General features: G+C 34.8%; 1 protein-coding gene and 1 long non-coding RNA gene across 2 annotated transcripts; one reads left to right on the top strand and one right to left on the bottom strand.

The window, feature by feature from the left end:
* Positions 1–3273: 3273 nt before the first annotated feature.
* On the top strand, positions 3274–6848 carry LOC124863351. The gene is made up of 3 exons (XR_007037112.1): positions 3274–3350; positions 4535–4689; positions 6044–6848. It is a non-coding gene; the product is annotated as an uncharacterized LOC124863351 (long non-coding RNA).
* Positions 6849–8706: 1858 nt separating this feature from the next.
* Positions 8707–11804, bottom strand: LOC124862496. The gene is made up of 3 exons (XM_047356451.1): positions 11656–11804; positions 10194–10475; positions 8707–10077 (listed from the first exon to the last, which is right to left on the bottom strand). The coding sequence occupies exons 1-3, from the start codon at positions 11728–11730 to the stop codon at positions 8707–8709; spliced, it is 1728 nt and encodes a 575-aa protein (XP_047212407.1). The 5' UTR covers positions 11731–11804.
* Positions 11805–14225: the final 2421 nt, after the last annotated feature.

The following is a 14225-nucleotide window of genomic DNA, read 5'->3' as shown; positions in this document are numbered from 1 at the left end:
CATTTCATCTTATGTTAAGTTTGAGTCTAATTCAATCATTTTGAACCTGACTGGAAAAAGTCTAAACATCTGTTAAAATCTTTTTGTTTTACCATAGAGAACTGACCTAATATTATTATGGTAATGTTGAGGACTCTAATTTTTACATAACATGAAACAAACATTTATTTCACAAAAACAGAAAGTCAAACACAGACATTTGGCCACATGAAAGTTTAAATAACCTGTTTGTAAAAGAATTATGAAAAATTGAAGACGGATCTATGAACTTTCTTATGGTTATCAGTATTTTCAATACAGGTAGAACCTTTGATATCTTTATATGATTTTTCGAAAAAGATTCTGGAAACCTTATTAAGATATAAATTTGGCAAAGATCATCAGAACATCAGACCTTTATTAGCGCTTTTAAGGTCCCTCAAAGATGCATTACAATGAAATCAGTCATTCCCATTCACACACATTCACACACTACTTACTTATTTCTCTGTCAGAGTCATTTTATTTGCAAAGATTTGAACATAATTTGACTTCTATTATTCTTAAAATGCACATTGTTTCCTCATAACCCCTTTTGTTTCCACAAGGTCTGTTTTGAACGCTTCAATTCTTTTTTTTTTATTCACCAAGAATCAATAAGGTGGTCTTAGTGGGTCCACCTTAAAGGTGTTATTTGTTGGGTGTCATGTTATCATTGTCAGGTCAGTGAGGTTCATAAGTCAGTCAGAACCTTGGTCATTTGGTCTGTGCTCATAATGTTTCATAGATCCAGCCTATGATTAATCAGCAAAACTTCCACCTATAGGAGAAAAAGTGATTGTTAATGAATGAGCTGCATTTCCTAGGAACACTGTCTTCCTTCTGGATGAACATCACCTGTTGAAAAACTTTCATCATTGTTTGTTTCACATATTCAATCAGATCTTTATATTATATCAGTAGGTGAAGTTGTTAGTATCTCATGTAGACTGACATATACTGTTGCATTTGGAGAAGATCTCAGATTAAATAAACATAGTTAGAGCTTCAATCCAAGTTCATTTTGTGTCTGCAGACTTTAGCCAATTTTTCTTTTCTTTTTTTTTTTTTTAGACATAAAGAGCAAGATTCAAAACATTTTCAAAAGGCAGATTGTGGCAGAATGTAGACAAAACTGCTTATTGATTGACAAAATAACATTCAAGCACACAATCACCATATTAAAAGGCTCTACTTCTAGAGAATCACTAAACTTCTGAGGTCCGGTTTTGGCCCGCGGACCTTGAGTTTGACACATGCAGGGTAGAGTTACAATTGTTTTTTTTTTTTTTCAGACCTTTCAGCAGAGACAGACTTCTGCTGTTTGCAGAAGTTTTATCTTTGTTTTCAGGCAGCTGCATCTCTTTGTCAAGGTCGTTTCACATAGCTGAAATTTAACTTCTCTCAAAGAGGAAAAATCAAGAATGCAAACAATCTGAGCCAAATATGGAATTATTTCCCTGTAAAATGAATCTTTTGCATTTTATCATGATATTGTTGGTAGTATAACACCATAGAATGATTTTTAAAGCACCTGTTTCTCACTAATGCTTGCCTACAAAATCTTTTACTCTCAGATTACTTCTTTAACACTGGGTTGTCCAGTTGGACAGTTTCCATGTTGTCCACATTGTCACCTCCTATTTTAACTTATTTTACCACGTCCTCTAAAACCATCTCTTAGTCTTTATAATTTGGGGCTACCTTGGTATCCTAACCTGGGATGGGTGGCGGTCCGCCCCCCTTTATTTGTTTTCAGTTAAGCTGAAAGTTTTTTTTTTTTTCCTGTGCTTTTCTTAAGGCCTCAGTATTATGGCTATGTCAGTTAAAAGCTGCTCTTATTGTTTTTTTAATTCATCTTTTTGTTTTAATCTGTTTATTAACTGTGTGCACTCAGGGACTGAAAAGTCCCCTTTGAAATTATAATCTGGCAAGGTTTTTTATTGTCTCTTGAATCCTTTGAATGCATAATCTCCAGTTTAAGATCCCCGTGTAGTTTTAGGATTTCAGTGATAATTAAGTTACCTGAAAATCCGTATTTTTATGCCATCGTGTACATATTTCTGTTAAATCAGAGATTTTTCTCTGTTCTTTCCCCATTGTTCTTTGTTATTTTTCTCTTTTTAGTTTTCATTATTTCTAATTTTAGATCCCCTTGTAATTTTAAGACATCCTTTGTATCTAATTTGTACGGAAGAGTATTAGGGCCACTAAAAAAATAAAATAAAATTCTGACTTTAATCTCAGAATTCTGGCTTTTTTCTCAGAATTCTGGCTTTTTTCTCAGAATTCTGACTTTAATCTCAGAATTTTGACTTTTTTCTCAGAATTCTGACTTTAATCTCAGAATTCAATCTCAGAATTCTGACTTTAATCTCAGAATTCTGACTTTTTTCTCAGAATTCTGACTTTAATCTCAGAATTCTGACTTTACTCTCAGAATTCTGACTTTAATCTCAGAATTTTGACTTTTTTCTCAGAATTCTGACTTTAATCTCAGAATTCTGACTTTAATCTCAGAATTCTGACTTTTTTCTCAGAATTCTGACTTTAATCTCAGAATTCAATCTCAGAATTCAATCTCAGAATTCTGACTTTTTTCTCAGAATTCTGACTTTAATCTCAGAATTCAATCTCAGAATTCTGACTTTAATCTCAGAATTCTGACTTTAATCTCAGAATTCTGACTTTAATCTCAGAATTCTGACTTTTTTCTCAGAATTCTGACTTTAATCTCAGAATTCAATCTCAGAATTCTGACTTTAATCTCAGAATTCTGACTTTTTTCTCAGAATTCTGACTTTAATCTCAGAATTCTGACTTTACTCTCAGAATTCTGACTTTAATCTCAGAATTTTGACTTTTTTCTCAGAATTCTGACTTTAATCTCAGAATTCTGACTTTTTTCTCAGAATTCTGACTTTAATCTCAGAATTCAATCTCAGAATTCAATCTCAGAATTCTGACTTTTTTCTCAGAATTCTGACTTTAATCTCAGAATTCAATCTCAGAATTCTGACTTTAATCTCAGAATTCTGACTTTAATCTCAGAATTCTGACTTTAATCTCAGAATTCTGACTTTTTTCTCAGAATTCTGACTTTAATCTCAGAATTCTGACTTTACTCTCAGAATTCTGACTTTAATCTCAGAATTTTGACTTTAATGCAGGTGAGCACCTGGAAGCATCTGGGTGCAACCAGCTTCATCGCCTGAGATGTGAGTCGTGCAGGGGAACGTCCAGCAATCTTGGGAAACATGTCAGATTTAAGTGACTTTTTACGTGTCCGAGGGCTTCCTGAAGATGCCATTTCATTATTGGAAGAGCAGAAGGTGAGTAAAACAACAGAGTTAGTTTAGTGTCCAAAACGGAACGAGCTGTTAGCATGTTTGTTAGCTTACATCGTTAGGAGGAATAAACGTGTTCCACAATGTTACATCACACGCATTGAATATAGGGTTATTAGCTGCTGATTGCTGGAATTATCCCAAAAGTGTTGGTTGTGTTTTATTTTATTGTTCTTTGTGTTGAATGTTTTCCAAGGAAATTAACCAGTAGTTGAATTATAGACGCTAACCACCTGCCAACATGAAAAATGTATTTGATGCGTTCAATTGAGTAACTTTTCGTACAGCAGAGGAGAGAAACTTGAATGAAATTGAAGGTGAAATACATGTTTATATATATTAATCAGGAAAATGGATGGCTTGCATAAACAGCTGCCGATCCCCGATTGTTGTTCTGATTGTGGTTGACTAAAGATCCTCTCAAACCATTCGCTAGCACCAACTAATGTTGTGCAAATAACTATATATAGGCTATGTTAGTGGTACAATGTCGGAAAAATATACAAACTGTTAAAATGTCAGAATCACAAAATAATTTTCCTGCTCTGTGTTTTATGTGCCAGCTCAAGACTTAAATTACATTTTATACTCTGAGCTACCCTCATTGTTGTCAGTGCAGTTATCGCCAAGGTGCGGAAATGGTGGGCTACAGTTCACTAAATCAAACTTAATACACTCATTAATGTTTCTTATAAAACAGTAAAACTAAAATTGCTGGTTGGGGAGCACAGCCGCCTTGAACTTTGACCACAGGGTGATGTTGTTCGCACAACCAATGGAAACGTAAAATTATGTGATGGATGGATGGATGGATGGATGGATGGATGGATGATCCAATTGCTGTTCCAAATAATGATATACAATGTTTCATTGTGTGTTCTCTGTGTAATACCCTTTATTAGACTGTATATTAATGAATCGGTGTTATTGTACCGACATGATAATCAATCCAATCCTTTCATTTTAAAATAAAGTAGAGGATGGTCCATTTACTGAAAGGCTATGCTTTAGCTCCTTCTTTCACCATTGTATGTCTCCCTAAAACAGTATATAGCTTTTATGCTATTTAAAGTCAGTATTTTCCTATTGGCATAAGGGTGATCTTAACACTGATTTGCAGGGAAGACTTTGAAATAAAGTAATTGTGTTTTCTGTCTGTTTTTGTGCAGATTGATTGGGATGTCATAGCGCTGATGGATGACGCAACTCTGGCAAATTACATCCCTTCCTATGGAGACCGAATTGCCCTCTTCAATTTCTGCAAAAGCAAACAACCACTCTCAAAAAGAAAACAGGGTCTTCTGCCAAGAGTTCCCCTCTCAGAGTGAGAGACACAGTTCCTGAAATGTCAGATTTGGATGACCTAGTCAGACTCTACTTCAGACTTTCTTTCAGTAACAAAGAAATACTTGCAATTTTAGCACACAGTCATCAGACTATAATAAGTGTTCGAACTCTAAAGAGAATTTGTAAAAGACTTGGGCTGTTCAGAAGGAAGAATCAGTCAGACCTGGAAGAAGTGATGGTCTTTGTCCAACAAGAAATCATGACCAGTGGTCAGATGCAAGGTTATCGATGGCTACATCTTCATGCAGTTCAATGTGGAATTGTGGTGTCACAAGATACTGTAAGACGCATAATTAAATTGGTTGACCCACAAGGTGTGGAACTAAGACGAGCTCGACGATTGAGAAGACGTCAGTACAACTGCAAAGGACCAAATGCACTTTGGCACATGGATGGCTATGATAAACTAAAACTATATGGCATTGCTATTAGTGGCTGCATAGACGGTTTTAGCCGCTATGTTTTATGGATGGAGGCTTATGTCACAAACAATGACCCTAAATTGATTGCAAGTTATTTTCTGAAAACAGTTTCATGCATCAATGGATGTCCAGAGAGGATACGTGCTGACAGAGGAACAGAAAATAGATGTGTCGAACAAATGCAGATGTTTCTGTGGAGAAACCACACAGACAGTTTTGCAGGGGATAAAAGTTTCGTTTATGGAAGAAGTACAGCCAACCAACGTATAGAAGGGTGGTGGGCTACCCTCCGCAAACAAAGTGCACAGTTTTGGATGAGCTTATTTCAAACCTTTCAGGATGATGGTCACTTCACTGGAGACTTTTTGGACAAAAATCTTATCCAATTCTGCTTTCTTAATCTTATTCAGGTAAAAGGGTGTACACATGTTCTGTAATGTCTGTTTCAAAAGTTGAACATGTAAATGTTCTGGTAGTGTTTTTAGAAATATCAAAAGGTCTTTTGTGAATAAAATGAGTTTATTTTCATTTTAATAATTTGATGGAATTTATTTTATCATTAGACATAACTACACCTTTCTCAGCACATGTGCATGGAGCAAATGTGTTTTTATTGCCAAATGTTTTAAATTAGTAGGGAGTCTGTTCCCCAGTGCTCCCTTGGGTCTGGTTTCAGAAAGCATTTTTATCAGTAAGTTAATGCTACATATGAAATTAGGGATCATACAGTTTAAAGTGTTGCACCTCTCTGTGTGCATGTGCTGTTTGCTGAAAGTGCTATATTGTTGTTGTGCTTGGTATTAGAGGTCACTTTCTTTTTGTATTAATTACTTAATAAGCCCCAACCTTGGGAAAAGTTATTGTTCCATTATCTGTTTTATACATTTACACTGTGCTGTTTTTATGCAGGATGAACTTGATGACGTTGTGCACACATGGAACTCACACAAAATCAGGCCAAGTGGTGGTGCATCATCGGGTCGACCAGTAGTGATGTACTCTTTTCCAGAGCTGCACAGGGCTGAGGATAATAGACTGAAACCTGTTTTCATGGATGAGATCAGTGTGTGCATGGAAGAGTGTACACCAAAAGGCCAATATCCCTGCGATGAAACAGTGTTTGAACTTTGTTGTCTGCTTATGGTAGAAAATGAATGGAATGCCCCAAGAGATCCACTTGTTGCTGCTGATCTGTATATAAGGTTAAGAGAAAAAATACTCCAAAGTGTTTAAGAAATTTCTGTAGTCAAAAAGAGAAAAAACAGTGTTTCTGTTTATCTTGATTATGTGAGTAGTTGTCATGTCTTACAGGTACCCTATATGCAGGTATTCTTGCTTTGTATCAAATGAAATACATTTTGGGGGCAAGCAAACATGTCATTTTTTACATCATTCTGTCAGAATATTAATGGTTATTACTGGTATAATGTAAATGCAGTGTTTTGATATGAGTTTAGTTTTTCAGCTACCATTTTACTGATCAAAGTAAAAAAATGTTTGGTTGACATCTTGTCCCAATATATAGTTTTTTCTTTACTTTTACACTCAGTCATTAGAAGTAGCAATGCTCATTTCTTGTCAAATATAGATAGTGTGATGTGATCATCAGTTATGTAACAAATTCTTCTAACTAGCTATGCTTTCAGCTGCATAAACAAATGTATTTTTTCTTCTAACACAATTCTGTATTGTTAAATAAAATCCAATGACAATGTATGTGTGAAATGTGAATGAAATGGCAGTACGAGTACAGCAAAAAGGATATTATAAAATTTGTAAACCTGCCTTCCATTAAATATAAACATCACTGTTTTGTTGCCAGGCATTTGTGAAGTATAAACTCACTAACTATCCGTTGCATTCTGTTGCCAACTTTTTTTCTTACTATTCATGACTGGCAATCCAGATCGATAATTGTAAGCCTTGTGTGTATCAGCAAATTACCCATGCATTAACTCGGGGAGGAGGGGCAAGTTCAGCCCTCGAGAGCTACTGTCCTACATCTTTTAGGTGGATTCCTTCTCCATCATACCTGAATAAAATTAATAGCTTGTTATCAAGCCTCTTCAGGGCTTCCCTGCACCTATGTGACAAAACAGTGCCCAAAAGAAGTTCCAAGTTATTGTCCCATTAAGTCTGAAACCATTTGCAATTATCAAATGTGTATCTAACTTTTTCTAATGACATGTTAAAGACAAATAAATGGCATTCAGCTCTGTTACTGAGTTCTTTTGAATTCTGATTCCATTCTCTTCATTTTCTCACAATAAATGATTTACCTTAGGGTTATTCATTATCCTGTAAAGTTAAATATTTCTCTCAATTAAATTAGCTGATCACAGTCTTTAATTTGGTCGATGAAAGCCAAGCCACATGTTAAATTTTTCTTTCATTTACAGCCAACACATATTAAAAGCCGGAGGTAAGGGGATAGATTTGACGCCTGTTCAAATGGATAAGGAGCTAGATCAACATATTAAAAACCATGATAGAATTTTATTTTAAAGTAACATTTATTAGCAAAATTTTACAAGAAACATTTTCTTGCTAATCCCAACAACATGGCCATTAGAATGAGCCAACCTTTAAAAACAGAAACTAGATCTAATACAACCCTGTGTTATACATCAGTGACAGTGTAAAAAATTAACACTATTGCTCTTGTGGTATCAAAAATAAAAAGAGTCATCTAGGGTGTAGAGATAAAACAAGTGCTAATTGTTGAGGAAATGCAGAAACAAAAATTGGATATCTTCTGTTCACCGAGCACTGCACTGCATTGTATACTTTCTATTTATAACATTAGAAACCAGTACATTTCTTCAAAACAGACTGAATCCATTATGCAGTGGATTATTGGCGTATGAGAAACACACATGCTTAGAATCAATATGACATTTAGAAAATACTGGAAAATATATAAATATATTTTCTGTAACTTTCAATTGTACTTTAACAGCAAATACTAAAAATTGAAACCTCAGCTTAACTTAGCTAACAATTGCATAAACTGTAAAGAAACATACTGTCAGACATGACTAATTCAAATATGTAAAATTGTACAGATAACATTTACAATGTAACAATGTTTGAGTTTTATCCAGACCCAATAATAAAATATCTGGATTAATTAAGTCTGACTCCTTACTTACAAGAGTATTTGATTTAGCTAAACTGCTACAAAACATGAGGCACTAAAGAAGCTTAAAAAAGAAGCTTCATTACATTTTCTTTAGATCTCTTGAAATAATTTTTCCTGTTGCTGCTACAGGTTTCTTTCATGCAGCAGGAGAACTCAGATCTGGTGAAGACAGCTCTGGATATAGTAATAAACAGTGTAAAACTCATTCTTTTTTTTTACCACTTCATTGTGTCGTGTGAAACTAGGAATGATAAAAGAAACTGGAATAATTGCAGTCAAAACCGGTCTTCTGACATAAATGGACAATTACTCAGATTTGTTTTAAACAGGCGTAATTTTCATAAGTTCAAAATACATATTCTTTATGTCTCTTTGCAGCTCTGCTCTAGTCTGCATGAACCGTTCAAATGTAATGGATTGCAGTAGCTGTCTAAACAATGTCCATTACCCAGACATTACTTTCAAGAACAGCATTAAATTCAGAACGGAAGTCTGGGAAATTTTCATAGTTGTCAGCTATTTGCAGAATACTTCCACATGTGTGACCCACTGATCTTCTTGTGAATGCCGTCATATCTTGAAATTCCACAAAAATACTGTTTGTTACTATAAGATCAGATCCAGTGCAGAATCGCATAAATTTCTGAAGTTTAATGTCATCCAGCTCTCTGATGAATCTTTTGAGATGATTTCCCACATCTTTTTGCTTTGGAGACAAATCCTCAGCAAATTTCAGCAGTTGGCAGACTTTTTTTGATGTTGGTTGCAGGTCTGAGAACAACTTGATCAGTGCCTCTGGACTGAGGGAAATATGTGGATAGATGATCTCTCTCCAGCAGTCAATGACGAACATTGGTTTTTGGACAAGCTCTTTGTGTGCTATTTCATCAAGGATTGTAGGAAGAGTCTCGGCAATTATTCTTTTTCTACAGCCATAACTGTCAAGAACCTCCACAAGATCATCTTGGTCAACAGCAGAAAAATTCTTGACTGCTTCCCTCAAAACCTCACATTCTTGGCTGCTGACAAACTGTAGAAAATGTGCTTTAAGATCGCTGTAAACGCTACTGAAAAGCACTTGTTCAAGAAAAGGGATTGCAAGTTTATTTGGAAAATACTGACAGTCTTGGTAACCTTTCAAAAGTATTCGTCCAACTGCCTTCCATTTTTCAGCAGGAAAATCATGGCGAATGAAGGGGACTTTAACTGTTGTACCGAGGGTGCATCGCTCATAGAATTCATTCCAGAAGCAGGTGAGAACATCTCTTAGTATCCCTGAGCCACTGCCTGCTTCTTCTGTGTTGTCTGGAAGTATGCGCTTCACATTCAGTGTTTTTCTCATAATATCTGAATCAGAGAAAGCAGTAATAATGTCATGTAAAGTGTTAGTATGACGTACAGTGATTGTTATTGCATCATCTGGATTAGCTGGACTGAGGGGTACAAGAAAACCCTCATAGATTAATGTGTCTTCTGTATCTTCCTCAGCATTAAGAATGGGACCAAAAGTAATTTCTGAATCATCTGAAGGTTCTAAACCAGGGTGGGCATCAACAGAAGAACTCCTGACTTCCCACGTTTGCAATGGATTAATTTCACTGCTACTGCTTTCCAAGACAAATATGACTTCGGATGTCTCGCTGTCATCTTCTTCAGGAACTTTTGGCTTTGTTGCAATGTAGAAGCGTAACATTGTCAGCCTCGCTGCTTCATACATATTGCCAATCGTCAGGCAGGTGTCATCAGTAAGGTGGTTCTGTTTAAAGTCCCAAACCTCAAACTCAAAATCTGTCTCAGGACCCTTAGGAGACATGCCATCAGGAAAAAAAGTTTATTTCCTTCATGAAGAATATCTTTTAATTCAGAATCGGTGGCCATTTGAATTTTTCTAGTCCCACCTCCCTGTTTCGCTCTCACCTGTTTGGTTATTTTTCCATCAGTATGTATCCATCCTATCTCAATATTTCGTGTTGCTTTTTGCTTCTTTGTCTGTCTTGTTCTTTCTTGAGAGGTGTTTTCCTTTGGACTTTCCTTTTTGGTTTTCATTTTCTCACGAAGCTTCTGCAGAAGACCCTGTTTTCTTTTTGAGAGTGGTTGTTTGCTTTTGCAGAAATTGAAGAGGGCAATTCGGTCTCCATAGGAAGGGATGTAATTTGCCAGAGTTGCGTCATCCATCAGCGCTATGACATCCCAATCAATCTGCACAAAAACAGACAGAAAACACAATTACTTTATTTCAAAGTCTTCCCTGCAAATCAGTGTTAAGATCACCCTTATGCCAATAGGAAAATACTGACTTTAAATAGCATAAAAGCTATATACTGTTTTAGGGAGACATACAATGGTGAAAGAAGGAGCTAAAGCATAGCCTTTCAGTAAATGGACCATCCACTACTTTATTTTAAAATGAAAGGATTGGATTGATTATCATGTCGGTACAATAACACCGATTCATTAATATACAGTCTAATAAAGGGTATTACACAGAGAACACACAATGAAACATTGTATATCATTATTTGGAACAGCAATTGGATCATCCATCCATCCATCCATCCATCCATCCATCACATAATTTTGCATTTCCATTGGTTGTGCGAACAACATCACCCTGTGGTCAAAGTTCAAGGCGGCTGTGCTCCCCAACCAGCAATTTTAGTTTTACTGTTTTATAAGAAACATTAATGATTGTATTAAGTTTGATTTAGTGAACTGTAGCCCACCATTTCCGCACCTTGGCGATAACTGCACTGACAACAATGAGGGTAGCTCAGAGTATAAAATGTAATTTAAGTCTTGAGCTGGCACATAAAACACAGAGCAGGAAAATTATTTTGTGATTCTGACATTTTAACAGTTTGTATATTTTTCCGACATTGTACCACTAACATAGCCTATATATAGTTATTTGCACAACATTAGTTGGTGCTAGCAAATGGTTTGAGAGGATCTTTAGTCAACCACAATCAGAACAACAATCGGGGATCGGCAGCTGTTTATGCAAGCCATCCATTTTCCTGATTAATATATATAAACATGTATTTCACCTTCAATTTCATTCAAGTTTCTCTCCTCTGCTGTACGAAAAGTTACTCAATTGAACGCATCAAATACATTTTTCATGTTGGCAGGTGGTTAGCGTCTATAATTCAACTACTGGTTAATTTCCTTGGAAAACATTCAACACAAAGAACAATAAAATAAAACACAACCAACACTTTTGGGATAATTCCAGCAATCAGCAGCTAATAACCCTATATTCAATGCGTGTGATGTAACATTGTGGAACACGTTTATTCCTCCTAACGATGTAAGCTAACAAACATGCTAACAGCTCGTTCCGTTTTGGACACTAAACTAACTCTGTTGTTTTACTCACCTTCTGCTCTTCCAATAATGAAATGGCATCTTCAGGAAGCCCTCGGCCACGTAAAAAGTCACTTAAATCTGACATGTTTCCCAAGATTGCTGGACGTTCCCCTGCACGACTCACATCTCAGGCGATGAAGCTGGTTGCACCCAGATGCTTCCAGGTGCTCACCTGCATTAAAGTCAGAATTCTGAGATTAAAGTCAGAATTCTGAGAGTAAAGTCAGAATTCTGAGATTAAAGTCAGAATTCTGAGATTAAAGTCAGAATTCTGAGAAAAAAGTCAGAATTCTGAGATTAAAGTCAGAATTCTGAGATTAAAGTCAGAATTCTGAGAAAAAAGTCAGAATTCTGAGATTAAAGTCAGAATTCTGAGAAAAAAGTCAGAATTCTGAGATTAAAGTCAGAATTCTGAGATTAAAGTCAGAATTCTGAGATTAAAATCAAAATTCTGAGAAAAAAGTCAGAATTCTGATTAAAGTCAGAATTCTGAGATTAAAGTCAGAATTCTGAGATTAAAGTCAGAATTCTGAGAAAAAAGTCAGAATTCTGAGAAAAAAGTCAGAATTCTTAGATTAAAGTCAGAATTCTGAGATTAAAGTCAGAATTCTGAGATTAAAGTCAGAATTCTGAGAAAAAAGTCAGAATTCTGAGAAAAAAGTCAGAATTCTGAGATTAAAGTCAGAATTCTGAGATTAAAGTCAGAATTCTGAGAAAAAAGTCAGAATTCTGAGATTAAAGTCAGAATTCTGAGAAAAAAGTCAGAATTCTGAGATTAAAGTCAGAATTCTGAGATTAAAGTCAGAATTCTGAGAAAAAAGTCAGAATTCTGAGATTAAAGTCAGAATTCTGAGATTAAAGTCAGAATTCTGAGATTAAAGTCAGAATTCTGAGATTAAAGTCAGAATTCTGAGATTAAAGTCAGAATTCTGAGATTAAAATCAGAATTCTGAGAAAAAAGTCAGAATTCTGAGATTAAAGTCAGAATTCTGAGATTAAAGTCAGAATTCTGAGAAAAAAGTCAGAATTCTGAGATTAAAGTCAGAATTCTGAGAAAAAAGTCAGAATTCTGAGATTAAAGTCAGAATTCTGAGATTAAAGTCAGAATTCTGAGAAAAAAGTCAGAATTCTGAGATTAAAGTCAGAATTCTGAGATTAAAGTCAGAATTCTGAGATTAAAGTCAGAATTCTGAGAAAAAAGTCAGAATTCTGATTAAAGTCAGAATTCTGAGATTAAAGTCAGAATTCTGAGATTAAAGTCAGAATTCTGAGAAAAAAGTCAGAATTCTGATTAAAGTCAGAATTCTGAGAAAAAAGTCAGAATTCTGAGATTAAAGTCAGACTTCTGAGATTAAAGTCAGAATTCTGAGATTAAAGTCAGAATTCTGAGAAAAAAGTCAGAATTCTGAGATTAAAGTCAGAATTCTGAGAAAAAAGTCAGAATTCTGAGATTAAAGTCAGAATTCTGAGAAAAAAGTCAGAATTCTGAGAAAAAAGTCAGAATTCTGAGATTAAAGTCAGAATTCTGAGATTAAAGTCAGAATTCTGAGAAAAAAGTCAGAATTCTGAGATTAAAGTCAGAATTCTGAGAAAAAAGTCAGAATTCTGAGATTAAAGTCAGAATTCTGAGATTAAAGTCAGAATTCTGAGATTAAAGTCAGAATTCTGAGATTAAAGTCAGAATTCTGAGATTAAAGTCAGAATTCTGAGATTAAAATCAGAATTCTGAGAAAAAAGTCAGAATTCTGAGATTAAAGTCAGAATTCTGAGATTAAAGTCAGAATTCTGAGAAAAAAGTCAGAATTCTGAGATTAAAGTCAGAATTCTGAGAAAAAAGTCAGAATTCTGAGATTAAAGTCAGAATTCTGAGATTAAAGTCAGAATTCTGAGAAAAAAGTCAGAATTCTGAGATTAAAGTCAGAATTCTGAGATTAAAGTCAGAATTCTGAGATTAAAGTCAGAATTCTGAGAAAAAAGTCAGAATTCTGATTAAAGTCAGAATTCTGAGATTAAAGTCAGAATTCTGAGATTAAAGTCAGAATTCTGAGAAAAAAGTCAGAATTCTGATTAAAGTCAGAATTCTGAGAAAAAAGTCAGAATTCTGAGATTAAAGTCAGACTTCTGAGATTAAAGTCAGAATTCTGAGATTAAAGTCAGAATTCTGAGAAAAAAGTCAGAATTCTGAGATTAAAGTCAGAATTCTGAGAAAAAAGTCAGAATTCTGAGATTAAAGTCAGAATTCTGAGAAAAAAGTCAGAATTCTGAGAAAAAAGTCAGAATTCTGAGATTAAAGTCAGAATTCTGAGATTAAAGTCAGAATTCTGAGAAAAAAGTCAGAATTCTGAGATTAAAGTCAGAATTCTGAGAAAAAAGTCAGAATTCTGAGATTAAAGTCAGAATTCTGAGATTAAAGTCAGAATTCTGAGATTAAAGTCAGAATTCTGAGAAAAAAGTCAGAATTCTGAGATTAAAGTCAGAATTCTGAGATTAAAGTCAGAATTCTGAGATTAAAATCAGAATTCTGAGAAAAAAGTCAGAATTCTGAGAAAAAAGTCAGAATTCTGATTAAAGTCAGAATTC

Source organism: Girardinichthys multiradiatus, chromosome X (genome assembly GCF_021462225.1).
Source record: "Girardinichthys multiradiatus isolate DD_20200921_A chromosome X, DD_fGirMul_XY1, whole genome shotgun sequence".
Lineage (NCBI taxonomy): Eukaryota > Metazoa > Chordata > Actinopteri > Cyprinodontiformes > Goodeidae > Girardinichthys > Girardinichthys multiradiatus.
Note: the sequence above shows the minus strand (reverse complement) of the source record. Positions and strands in the feature narration are given on the sequence as shown.